Here is a 14,542-nt window from a genome sequence, read left to right on the forward strand (position 1 = left end):
AATATCAATAATGATATAAGATTTCATTTGAAAATATAATCATTATATCGACGTTTACATTATAAGTTATCGACATGTTACACCCCTAACGGTAGCGGAGGTTTATTGCCCTACCGGCCAGATAGTGTTGCGGATAGTATAGAAAAGTTTTTAAATGGCTTTCAACTTTGTATGATAACTAATCTTCTTTATCAGTCAACATTATGGTACTGTCAGCAGCAGAAGTTGCTAAGCGGGTGAGGTGTTCAAAATTACCTTGACAACGCTCTTATTCTCTTAACAATAAAGTCGCGTCAAGATTATTTTGAACACCTGGCCCGCTTAGCAACTTCTGCTGCTGACTGTACCAGTACAAAGATAATTAATGTATTTACAAACATACCAGTTCAAAACAGAAGTAAATTTAAACTACATAATGAACAACTACTTAAAATCTTTTGACAAAATTTGCAGCCGTTATCTACCAACGTACTTTAACTTTTCTTTAACGTTGAAAATAAACAAAAGAAGGGTGTGTATAAATCACGAGGAAAATCTGATAAAGAAGAGACGATATTTCGCGTGGTGGAGAAATAAACTTGGCTCTATAACTGGCAGATGATTATTTGGCTAAATGATTTCTTTATAGGTTTGCCAACGACTACGTTGAAGACAAAAAGGAGTGTGTTTATTTTATATCGTTTTATATTTGGCATACATTATTTTGTTTATGAAAGGAATCTTTTTGTTTAGATAAGCGCCAGTTTTTATAAACGACTCCAAAAAAAGGACCTGCATGCCGTTCTTGATTTTCCAATTAGAAATGTTTCTATAGTAACGAACGAGTACATTTTTAACCACAAGCATGAACAACCCCCATACAACGGTAGAGTCAAGTCCATGCACCGCCGCGAAACAAAGATAAAAATAATTGCACTTGTTAAAACTCAATAACTAATGGTAAATATTTACTTGACCTAAAACAACAAGAATTCCTCACATCCATAACAACAGCAAAAATTCATCACATCCATAAGAACAGCAAGTAACCAACTTAATGTGTGTAGTTTCTAACAGAACGAAGCAGAAAAACAGCCATTATCTTTTAATTGTGAACGTGGTAAGCAACCGAGATGATCTTACTGTAAGTCAGAAGTCCGACATACTTAAATATTACGTTTCACGTTAATGTTAGACCTTTCCATAAAAGCCAATGACTCGCTCGCGTGATACGGGCCCTGGAATCGTTTTATTTTACTGTTATTATCGTTTTCATTTTCTTTTTCGTCCTATAACTTTGTTATTAACAATAATATTAGCATATATTAATGTAGGTATCATATTTTGTTCCATATTTGCAATAAGAATAATAGCGATTGGCATGTTGGCTACGCGGCCAGCTTCTTTTTGAGTTTCATTTAGGCACTAGCTCGATAAATAAGTTAAGTCAATTCTTGAACTTAATCGGTAACGAAAATTAAGCTTTTGTGTCTTTCAACTCATAAAGTGTAATACTCGTATTTTAAGTAAGCATATTTAGTCATTCAGTTTCTCCTTTACAGCCAATGAAAGTCAACGAAAGACGAAATGATACAGACCCAAAGTCCAAACATACTTTAAGCGTCTCTAAATTTTCGTACCTAAGTCTTTTAATTTTAAGCACTTCAGACACTATTTCAACCCCAATAAAGCTGTTTCTAAGTCGCTCTAAAGCCTACTTGAGCTGTAATATATTCGACCCTAAATCTCTTTAACGAAGCTTCGGCCAACTGTTTCATGATTCACGTAAATGTTTTTTACCTCAGACCAAATGAGACTGCGAATCCAGTAAGGGTTGTGTGAAATTGGATTCATTATTGATTCAAAAAGGTCAACCCGACCGCGGTTGGCGGTGGATGTGGATGGCACTCGTAGGGCCGAGGGAGTTTTAGTGCATTTACGTTTGCGGTTTTGGTTAACGATTTGATATAATAACGATAGTTATGCCCGGAGAAAAATGTATGATCTGATTAATTAGAAGTTGTTCTGGAATAAACCAATGAGTGATAAAATTATAGGTCTACCACATACATCAGGCGGTTGGCAATGAAGTTCCGCGGTGATTGTCTAGTAGCATGGACTGTGATCTACGTTCCGGGTTGTATCTGGGGCAGGGGATTTTATTGGCTTTAAGTACAGCGTGGAAACGCAGATAGTGAGTGGTCCTTTTTAAATAACTGTGTTTTGGAATAACCAACATAAAAGAATAATGACGAAGCCTGTTGCGGAGAGCTTTATTCTTTGTGCGCGATGACGACGCTTGATGCTGATTTATGGTTGTAGGTGTCCATGACGAAGCCTATGTTGCGGATATAAATTGGTCAATTATTTATGTTACTTTTTTTAGTAGAAGATAGAGAGTTTATACTTATATCTTCAAGTAAAATTGCGATGCAGCCGACCCTTCAAGCAATCCGTAACTGGCCATAATAAATTGCCAACAGTTGAGCGGTAGACCTGTACATGCAAAAAATTACCATTCCACCCTTTGTCCAATCATGCTTATCTTCTTAGTTCGCCAAAATATATTTTCCAGAGTACAAAATATTAATTCAATAAAACGTAAGAGTCATGAAATGTTATGGCTGTGATCAAAATTTTCCTCTTCATTAATTGCTAATGACTACTTAGAATTAATTGGTAGCACTTGTTTGTTTGCGCCTACGCTTACCTTGTACAAAATATATCACGAGTTATTGGAACGACTGATTGGACTGCTTAACCAGAAATATTCAATTCGGTTTCAATTTTCTCTCCATGTCTGAAATATTCTCTTGCATGTAAAATGGCCGCGACCCAATTTCCTCAACAAATAACTCGATATCTATTTCCCACACATCTGCGACTTTCCTATCACCTCGTGAACCCTAAAATGTTTTCCAAACTTGTTTCTGATTCGCAGTTTAAGAGGCGCGTATGGGGCTCCCTATTACGGGTCCTGGGAGACCAGAGGTTTCCTTAAAAGGACCGCCTTGGGCCTAACGGAAAAACACGATTTCCTGTCCGTTCTGCAAACGGCACCCGATCGGGAAACGGGTCAGGTTACACTCGATATTTATTTATTTTAACTAAGTAGATCTTAATTACCATTATAAATGTATAAAATTTACAAATTTAAGTTATACTGTGTGGTATAATGTATAAAATATTGCTATTTTTTTTGTAAAAAAACATGTACCTTTCTGATGCTGCGGCACAATTATTGTTACTTTTATTGAGCTAGTGTCATCTAAAAGAAATCAGAATTAGAATCAGATTATATAATTGACCGAGTGAAAGCGAAGATCCGTTTTAGATTGGGAAATCTTTGTACAATCTGAAACGGAGAGGAAGACTGTTCTCCTCTACAAGTGGCATATCTTAACCGATTCTAGTGAAATTTAAAGAGCAGGTTTGATACAGTTTTTGGTAATTTTTAAAAATGGCGGAGCCATAACTTACCGAGCCACTAGTAACAAGAATGCATAACTAAATAATGGTTGTAAGTACCTAAGTAAGTAATATGTTGTATACCATAAAATTACAAGAAATACATAGAAGACCAAATACAAGTTTGAGCCTAGGTAACAATACTAACAACAGGCAACAGGTTGTATTACGTTGTTGTTTTATTGTTGTATTTTCATCAAGATTAATCGATTGACAGTTCAAAATCAAGCAAGCGCTTGTAATATATTTCATTCAACAGTTATTAGTTTCTGTTTCAAACGTTAATTCTATCATATTGTTTTTTTACCCTCTCAATTAAACAAGTTATTGACAAAAACACGAGCGCTGTATTCAACACGTATCAGATATCGGGTATCTAAAATTTATTTCGCACTCAAAAGGAAATGAGATTATATTTCAATAACAGAGCTATCCCGCTACACGTTGGGAATAAAAAGTTGCATCCGGAAAATGTATTTATACTCCAACGAACTATTGATACCGTTTTTGTACGAGCTTCGGATTATTGTGTCATTTGAATTTTGTATAACCCATCGTGCTTGTAAACCGGTTTTAGGTATGTACTGTATGTGGATTGAATTTGATCCGGATATTAATTTGGTTACTGAATTTAATTAATGGTGGTGATGTATTAAATATATTTTGCGATTTTGCGATAAACTATCATCCGTAGCTTCTTCAAATAATATATATTTTAGTGCTTAAGGATGCTACTTAGATTTATTTTAACTGCCGCTGATCTTCAATTAAATATGATCATCATCAATCAGTTCATACCAAGAGGACAGCAATAATTATGAATAAATCTAATAAAACATCATTTAGATACATTTTATGTAAAATGGAACTGTGTAGATGAGTACCTTTTTTTTCGTTTACTTAAAATAAATTCCATTTACGTGACCTACATAGACGGCATCACTTAAACATCGACGAACTTCTACTAAAGAGGAAAATCATATTTTTCTTATATCAAATGCGTTTGATTAATAATCCTTGTGCCAGAAGACAGCCGTATTTTTCTCACCATAAGTTACGGATCATCCGTTTACAATAAGGTGGATACGTGGGTATTTCTGAAAATGTGACAAGAATAAAATTAATTAATACAACTTATATATATTTGAAGCAAATCTTTCGTTGACTATACATACAATTACAAATAATTTCAGCTTTAGTCTAAAAATACTAAAGCTTAAGTTAAGTCATGTTAAGTTAAGTACTTAGTTTAAAGTTGATGTCCCTAATTTTTCAATGCGTACAGAGTGCATTTTTTTATCATTATCAATTTCATACCTTTGTAAACGCGCATTCTCGAAAAAGTCTCTAGAAAATTACATCGCATCTATCACGTTCACGAACACTTGCACTTGTTGTTACTCAACTTATTTAATTGCGGATATTGAGGTGATATGATATAATGAAAAATTGCAGTCGGGATTGGAATTTAACTTTACGATAAGATCCGCTCAGACTATCAACTACGAGAAATACGGTATCGTCTTGGGTCGTACCATTCGTTTTTCGTCAAGTTCTTAAATTAGTCCTATTCTAACACTTTAAACTCTCGCGTTTTGTACACATATTTAATTACACAAACGGGTCTACCGCGATATAATTTCATTGTTTTTACCTTTAATTCCGACGTTTCAGCTGAGTTGCACCAGCTGTGGTGACGGAAAGACTGACGTCCCAACAAATGTCAACGGAGATATAATGAAATTATATCGCGGTAGACCCGTTTGTGTAATTAAATATGTAGTCCTATTCTGCTTTCGTCACCCATTCTACATTCGTTACAATCGTCGGTGGCTTTCAATATAGACGAAAAACGAATGGGACGACCCAAGACGATACCAGAAATACGACGAGGACGATAATTATTATGATTTGATGCTAATTCTGAAACGCAAATATGAGCTTATTGAAGGCTTATCCACATTCAGGACATTACGCGACAGTTTCTAGGTTGTACATTATTTTTAGTAATAGGAAGGATAGCTATAAAAATAGATTAGGTATGTTACTTGACTATGGTGCGAATTAAATCTCGTAGCTATTTAGACAACTACCCTAATTTAAGTAATCAAAGGTAGTGTCAATTGACCATAAGTTATGCTTAACCGAAATATTCTTTTTTTCAAATGAGGTATTTTGACTTTTGCTTTTGCAAGTAGGATATTTGTAAAGTTTCCTATTATTTTAGCAGGTAGATAAGTGTTTTATCAAACAGTACGAAGTTGACTGAGGTTGCCTCAGTCTCCCCAAGTGAGCCGTAGTAAAAAACCAGTAGGTAAGTACATCGCTACAATTTACAAAGATGATGATGATAATGAAACAATAACAGGTTATCGGCGCGATTGGGGAAATGATTTAGAGATTCACTAGATATGAAATAGTAAAGATATATGACGTTCCACGGCAAAAGGTACCATTGTCCCGGCTGAATATTGGAACGACGTTAATAATAGCGTAAGCGCCAGCCGCCATAAGGTACCTTTTGCCGTGGAACGTCACATATCTTTACTATTTCATATCTAGTGAATCTCTAATTCATTTCCCGAATCGCGCCGTATATAGGCCAAACCCATCCAACATTTCTTCGATTTCAATGACGTTGCAGCCCGACCTAACCCGTCTACCTGGGCGTTTTTTTTTGTTGACCCCTACACTTTTTATTTAAATTTGGGATTTTTTATGTTATTTCTACTCAGAATCACGAGCTCTTCCTATCCTAATAGGAGAAATAAAGTGTCCCAAAATTTCCATACATTTTTCGATCTTTCCATTCCGCGACCGCCATACAAAGTCTATGAAAAATGGTGACGTAATGGAAATAAAAACCTTAGGACACTTTTTTCTCCTATTAGGATAGAAAGAGCTCGTGATTCTGAGTAGAAATAACATAAAAAATCCCAAATTTGAAACAAAAGTGTAGGGGACAATAAAAAAAAAACGCCCACCTCCACCCTGCACTAGCGCCATGTTTTTGTTGTTGCTCATTCTGTTTTTTTATATAATTTTACATTTTTGATAATTAAACGTGATTATTGTTATAATGTGAAAATGGTAACATACTAGGAACTGCAAGTAAAATAAAGTTAAAATTAAATAACAGGTTATACATATTAACAATAGCTTATTTCTTATCTTCCGCTTAAAAGCAATTTGATATATCAGGGTTAACTGTCGGTTATGTATTAGCACAAATTATGCAAATTCATAATCCCGCCGTATACACGTCACGGCGGTCGGTGTAAGCTCGCGTTTGTCATGATAATCTGCAGGAAGCTAGTTCCATTTCAATTTACATATATATTCAACTGATTTAACAGCTATCTCGTATTGTTTTATGGGGTTTGGTAATTTCGGCGCTTATTTCTTACCTATATCGGAAATAAGTTTTTGGCAAAAAAATCATTTTTGGTACAAGCTTTTATCGCTGACTGTACTTTCTTACGACAGACAACTAATACTCATCGAGACAATTCTAAAAACCCCTAACACAATTAGGTTGCGTTGTTTCATCATAGAGTTCCTATGGCCACCTCCTGTCTCCATCATCAGATCAGCTCTATGTCATAATAATATTGCATTGTCATCCGATTTATACATGCATGCAAAATTTCAGCTCAATCGGAAACCGGGATGTGGATCAAATTTAACTTGCAAGATTTGATTACAGACAACGGGACAGGTGAAACTAAATAAAAGCTTGTAAAAACGAATGTCTTGAGGAAAACAGGGCTACCCTGACCTAGGTCACTGTTATAACGGTAGTATCTTTTTTATTATCGACACATGAGTTAACTGCGAATTTATTATTACTACATTATTAGCCCGCCGGTAAGATGCGTGACTTCCAAACCAAAGGTTTTAATACCAGCACGTTAGGGCAATGACTACAAGAAACTTACGCATGTACAGTACTTACTTAGAAGTAATAAAATTTTATAAATATTTGCCAGTTCTTTAATCTCAAGCCACTCTTATACTAGTCAAATAAAATATGTATCTGAAGTACGTAAAAATCCCTCGTGAGACTTTTTCTTCCCTTTACCATAAAAAGCTAAAATTTGAAAACAATACGAATAAACTAATTTAATTTGGCATTTTTGCAGTAAATGTACGCTTCGTTGTGTATTTTAAAACGACATCATAATATATTCAAATTTCTGCTCTTATGACCTTTCGTCAAGAAAATGACGGGTATTCTTAACAGAATAGCCGCAGAATAGAACTTAACAGTCTTTGTACGAAAATTCTCAGGGTACCTACTTGTTATCTAAGCTTTAAAATTAGAAAAATATTGCCTTCTAATTTCTTAAGACAATGTATTACTTTTATTGCTAAATTATTAAACTAACTTCATTTACTTATCGTCATTCTTTCATGCCAATCCGTAGGGATTGTACTATCACTAAATATGTCATTTTTCAAAGTAATGTCATTATTCATGATAGTGTCATGCCCGTATACAAACAACCCGGCAAAGTAAAGATTGTCATTGTCACTAATTACCAAAATTATTAGAATGGGATATTAAATGTTTTGTAAAGTATAACGTTTAGCTCTCTGTAGAAAGAGAAAAACTTTAATTAAATATGTGAATGAATCTTTGTAATATTTTATTCTCTTGGCCTTTGCGTCTTTCGTTCTCAAAGTTTCCCTACAACAATAATCGGGACGGACAGATGTATACGAGGGTTCTTCTAAAGGCCCTACTTGACCTTTTGATTTACGTTACCCTTTGTATGTTTATAAATGTTTAGAAAAGACACATTCCTTATCCCAGACCCGTTTGTGGTTAACCCTATTATTTGGAATAATATTTCCTATACTTCAAAAGCTTCCGTTCTTTTTATCTTGTTTACTCGTATTTAGTCTCATTATAAGAAGAAAACACAACATGATGTTTAGTTAAATAAAATAGTTTTAGTGTTTTTTTAAATTTCGCTGTTAGTTCCAGGCATTTCGCCAAACGTTTTTAATTAAGTTTCAAAACGGAGCTAAGCCGCACTCCTCAAAAACTGGAGACAAAAAGTTCGAGATTCAATGAGCAAAAACGCGAATAAAAGATCTGTTTAACTTGGAAATGGATTTCTGCGGTAACCAACGAAAGTTTTTATCTCATTTCTTGCTAAGATATTTTCGCATTAATCTGATGAAAATAACGTGGCTTTCTTCAAGTTTTAAGTACATAAACTTGTTTGAAGCCGAGGGCAAACGTTTGCATGAAATGCTCTATCTTCTTGGTAGTTCGTTCTACTCAGTAAAACAGATGTCTTCAACATATTTTAACGGCAGATGTAATAAGTATTTATTTATATAAAAATGGCACAATAAACAATTGAATATACCACATTCACCGATAAAGAAAAAAAAAGATTACCATAAAATTAATCTGTTTATCAAAACTCGAGAGTACCTAACGCGATTAAGCAAATCTGTTCGGAATTTAATAAGCCGACCTAAAAACATCAAATAAAGCTCGAGCACGCAAAAGCAGTAACAATAAAGCGTTCAACAATAAGGAAACCGCGGCGCAGTTGAATATTTTTATCATTTTCATTAAACTCCCGAGCCAGATGAAACATAACGGATGGGCGAAGTAAGTTAGGCATTGCGGGATTTCAGCCCAAGTTTCAGCGAAGCGGACCCCCGGGAGCGTTTGTCATCTCGCCTGCTTTCTTTAATTCTTGTGGTACTATTATGGAGGTATACTCATAATTAGTGCTATGCGGCCGCGTTACAAGGTCTTTTATTTAAATTAAGAAATCTTTACAATTTTATCGCAAAAACCGGCGCACTTCTTGACACTTTCTGTTAACTTATTAAGACTATTTCGTTTAACTACTTAGTTGATCGTGGGTATTTTTTGGCTCTTGTTTAAATTTAAGAACATTTGTGATTAAATATTTATTTTATTGTGATGAAATTTTTGTCAATAGGTACAGTACAGGTAGGTAAATTTTGTTAATAATTCTTGTTTTAGTGCTTTCATATGTGCCTCAAAATACTTTTAAGTCAAAAATGTGGTTCATTATTGAGATTTCAGTAAATTATTGAGAATACGGAATAAGATGATTTCACTATCTGAAATGATAAAGAACAATTTAGTAAGTAGGTACGTAAAACTAATTAGAAAGGTACAATAAAATACTGAAAAAAGTCCTACCGCAATATAGCTGTCGTATGACAGTTCAATTACACCGAGACCTTTAATTACCACGACGTGCTGAAAAAAAATCCAGATAAAACGTACAATTCGAACATAGAAAAAAAATCGACAAAGATCATGTCGGGCTATATTTTTTTTCATTCGGAACGATTATTTCCGAATCTATCCACTTTACCAAAACATGATTGTTAAATACCCGTATTTGTTTATTGTGATCCTCAAAACTCGTTATTTAGATTTATACATTTTATATTTGCATTTTAATAACTTATTTATTGCAAACCAAAAATTAGCGCTACAAGTTTTTAATTTCTTAATTTTATTTTAAAATAAAAACTGATTGCTAGAATACATAAGTCAGAGGCTGACCTGCGCTTGAATCATGGCAAATGTGATCAATTTCCGCACACGCACATAGGATTGCCGTCTGCAGTTGTGCCAGCCCGAGTGGAACATGGCCGTCGGTAAACGCTCCGCCTGACAAATACAATAGAATCATCTGAATATTTGTAAGCCTTAATGCAGCAGTATAAGGTCTATGAATGATCACTCAAAAGTGTTGAGACAATACTCATAAAAACATAGGTGTATACTTTTTATAAGTAATCATTCAACTGGAACCTAGTCTATAACTATCATATATGTTTGCGTCAGTAGAGAAATACTATAGGTATATACAGGGGTCCCGTTGTTTCCCATAAAGTTTTAAGTCATAATGTATTGTTTGTCATATTATCATTAGTCATAAAACTGAAACCGTTAAAATTTCAGGATTTTCGTTAGGTTATCCTATAGATAGGTTAGGTTAGGTTAGGTTTGTTTTATGACAATCCTGAAAAGTGACGCGTTTCTGAACCAAATGAATTATGAATAACGAAAATGCGGGCAAACAATACATTATGGCTTAAAACTATTTGGGAAACAATAGAGACCCGTATATACATACATAGGTTTACAATTTTGGGCAATACGAGTATAAGTCGAAACTAGGAAATTGAACCTTAAAGGGAACATCCATCAGGTCGCCGGATAATCCTTGCTAGAGCCTGTGTGGAAAGAGAAGAGCCGTGAAATCTATTGAGCCCCATACATTCAACGACTCTTCTCTTTCCGCACAGACTCTATAATAAACAAGACCAAGTGCAGGTAGTTCGAAAAACTCGCGCGCTTAGAAGATGTTGATGTCAACTTTGGCCAGTCTTCTCCGAGACCAAGCGGACATCGCCGTCCTCGAAACGCCGAAGGTGAATTTAAAACTTAATTTTACGCGATTAAGTCCCGTCGTTGTGAATAATGAGTAAAAATCGTGAAAGTTTAAATCAAACTTACTTCAAAAGTGATGTCGCCCGCGCTCCATATGAACAAGCCTGAAGTGACTAATATTCCGGTGGCCATGAATACTATTGGAGCCAGTTGCACTAATGAGCGATCAGTTTGCTGCAACCGAACATAATGCTTAACAAAAAATAACAGACTTCAAAAAACAGTTACGTGTAGCCCAAAGAAGCTGGCATACATCGTTGCATAACTGAATACATTTATGGTTGGTTATTAAAATAAATAATAAATAAAAAACATTGTATGCCTAAGATAAAATTTGAAGAGGTCCCTCAATTACCCATGGATACCACCATCCTTGGAACTGGATTTTAAAATAAATATAATTCTCCAAATCGAAAAAAAAAACAAAACAAAGAAAACACATAAGTACCTAAATTGATTTTGAATTGGGTTAAAAACTATTGGCGTCGCTTAGTAAACATTCTTTAGGGAAATATATTGTTAATAACTGTCTTATATTTTGAAGATCATTTTATGGTAATTTTTCTCTTAACGCGATGACGAATGTTTCCACTTTCCTGTTAACGCGTGGCTGTTAGCTTGGATGTTTCGGGAATATATTTAAAGAATTATTAAGTGACCTGAACGTAATCGCCTGATGACTCTAGTATCGGACCCAAAGAGCAGTTCAGCATAATTTTTATAGCTTTTAGGTACTTTATACATCTGATCTTTTCTGTTGGCGTGAAGAAGGATCAGGCTGTTCTCTTATTTATATATTGGAAATGTGCGGATCTAATCCTGTCAATGGAAAAACCGTTGCGGTTCACGTGTCCGGTCAGCCGCTGGCACCATGACGGTAGGCGTGCACCAGGGATCTGCTTAAATCTACTTCTTTCTGCAGATTATGGATATGGATGCTCTGTTATCGGAAATACAGGAGGGGGACCCTGGTGTATACTTTTCGCCGATGATATTGTGCTTGTGGGTGAAGACGGACTAGAGGTACAGAGCAGACTTGAGAAATGCCGGCATAAATTGGAGAATGTTGGCCTGAAGATAAGAGCAGACCTGAAACAGAACACTTGTTTTGTGGTTTCGGTAGTCTTCCTGCCCGGTTGTGCCGTCATAGAACTCGATGGCGTTACACTGCTGGTCTGCTCCGTCTTAAAGTACCTCGGCTCGCTGGTACAGTGTAATGGCGATATTGACCGTGACGACCGGATTAGCATAGAATGGATGAAAAGGTCACGGGGACCATTTGCGATGCGAGGATGCCTCTTCGATTGAAGGGAAAAATTTATAAAAACATGAAAGGACCTGTCGTCATGTATTGGTCAGCGTGTTTGGACCTAATTTAAAGGTGACGAATGAAAAGATATTGCATGTAGCGGAGATAAGAATGTTTAAATGGATGTGTGGCGTAACGAGAATGGATAGGATAGTGAATATATATACGAAGAAGCCTGAAAGTTGCACCCATAACAGAAAAAAATATGGTCAAATCGCCTAGCGTGGTACGACCATGTGATACGGAGGGATGAAAGTCATGTGACGCGAAAGGTATTAGGATTGAATGTGAGTGGAGGTGGAGGGATTTAGAAAGAAAGGAAAATCAAGGCAAAGGTGGATGGACTGCATGAGAATGATAGGAAAAGAAAGCAGGTGTATGATGAGGTGATGAACTGCAGAGAAGCATGGAAGAAAAGACATGCTGCGCTGACCCTAATTGCATGGGATTTTTCCCAAGGCAAGCAAATGATGAATGAAATAATCCAACCATCATCTGGACCATTAGCAGCACCATCACGCAGACGTTGATAAGAATTTGCCCTCCGTAGACTACTTTGCACGATGATTGCAACTGGTTTACACATCTGCACATAATTATAATAATCTCACAACATTCATTCAGGGGACAATAGGAAAATACTCGCATATCTTCAGTAGGCGTATTATGATCGCACTTATCGCGCAGGACAAGTTATGATTTAATGCTCGACTCTAACGCACGGTCTAATGATGTAACATATTCTGTACATCACATCATGCACATTAATTACGACCATAAGATACCTGAAGGTAATTAAAATTGATGGATTAATCATGCCGTTCAATCAAAATCAAAAAGATTTATGAGTTATTGAATACTTTAGAAAATATTTAAAAAGTTAGTCAAACATATTCGTAGGCAGATAACCGTTAGACATATTTACCTTAATATAATGTTGTGCATTTTTATTCCCACTTTAATGGCTTCTTCGTATTTTTTCTCTTGGTCTTCATGGTTATCTTCTCCGTCAAAGATATTATTAAGATCTAAGAAGTACTCGTAAAGATTGGCGAATTGATAACCGAGACAGATGGAAATACAAATAATGAGGCTGTAAACGGCCATGGCGTGAGCGAATAAAAGCAACCAGACTATGTAGATTAAGATTCGGGCGAAGCCGGCGACGAGCCGTCTATCTTCCAGATCTGGCCAGATTGGAATTACCGTTGTGAATGTAGCATCTGAAAATAAAAAAGGTAAACCTCATATTTAACACGGTAAGCAACAACAGGATAAATAAACCAGATATACTTTGTAGTCTTATTATTGGTTGTTATATATCTGTGTCTATGGTTTAAAAAAAATAAAGTCAATCTGTTCTAAATCCCTTCAACGGTCGTTTCGTTTAATACTTATTGTGAAAAACCTATTAGACCCAATTTCAACTGTGTTCAGCTCTCTGCTGTGGGCAGGCGGTGAAGAAAAAATATTTACTTGAGGTTAAAGTGTGAAATGCTCCTTCTACCCCATATGCAGCCATTGGGCAGCACCCAACAATCATCAGACCTGCCATGTACATTTTGATCTTCATCATCATTTGCTTCTCTATCTTAACATTGCATATTTCCTTTAATGATACCGTCAATGAGAATAGAAGTTCTTTAATTTCTTCTTTATTATAGTTGATAAATCCGTACATGGTGTATCCAAAAAAGCCAGAAATACTCTTCAGTAATATATCAGTGCTTTGCTTATGAGTTAAGTTTTTCTGAGTATAGCTTGCACCAAATCCGGTAATAACAAATGCAATAATGATTGCTTCAAGAAATTTTGAAACACAGTTGTATATTTTTACAAAACGATTAGGTAATTTAACATCCCTGTACCAAAAGTTAGTTGCGGTAACAATGTAAACGAATTGGGTTAGCCTTTGGAAATAACGTGTACTAGAATTAGAAAATTTTGGTTTATACTTCATGGTGATATAACAAGTGACCCTTTCGAAGATCAACGACTTAGTGACGCTTTATTCAAGTGAAAATTTGAAATTATTGTAAAGCAAATAGATTAGTGCTCTATTATATCTTAATTTGATTACTGATCGTAATTGTTGGCATATGCCGTGAGCGTCACATGTGTTCGCCATTATTTGTGGCGCAAACGATGACTTGCTGACAATTACTATCGTTACTAATGAAAGTCTATCTATGAATTGTATGTGCTACCAGCTACGAGTGAGAGCGTGGCTGTTTACTTATAGGGGTTCTATAAAGTATCATGCATTTATCATTGCATTTAATCAGAAAACAACACTCGGATCTCCAAAGATTGTCCCTGTC

General features: G+C 35.5%; 1 protein-coding gene across 2 annotated transcripts; it reads right to left on the reverse strand.

Annotated features, from left to right (window-relative positions):
* Positions 1-9,508: 9,508 nt before the first annotated feature.
* LOC134656244 (uncharacterized) lies at positions 9,509-14,238 on the reverse strand. 2 transcript variants are annotated; one of them, XM_063511745.1, is made up of 7 exons: positions 13,698-14,238; positions 13,147-13,444; positions 12,711-12,807; positions 10,979-11,086; positions 10,019-10,126; positions 9,647-9,706; positions 9,509-9,564 (listed from the first exon to the last, which is right to left on the reverse strand). In XM_063511745.1, exons 1-7 carry the CDS (start codon positions 14,179-14,181, stop codon positions 9,523-9,525), a joined length of 1,197 nt encoding a protein of 398 aa, XP_063367815.1. In that variant the 5' UTR covers positions 14,182-14,238; the 3' UTR covers positions 9,509-9,522. The 2 variants fall into 2 exon arrangements, with proteins under 2 accessions (XP_063367815.1, XP_063367816.1); XM_063511746.1 differs by lacking the exon at positions 13,698-14,238 and having other exon boundaries at positions 13,147-13,498.
* Positions 14,239-14,542: the final 304 nt, after the last annotated feature.

Source organism: Cydia amplana, chromosome 18, assembly GCF_948474715.1.
Source record: "Cydia amplana chromosome 18, ilCydAmpl1.1, whole genome shotgun sequence".
NCBI lineage: Eukaryota > Metazoa > Arthropoda > Insecta > Lepidoptera > Tortricidae > Cydia > Cydia amplana.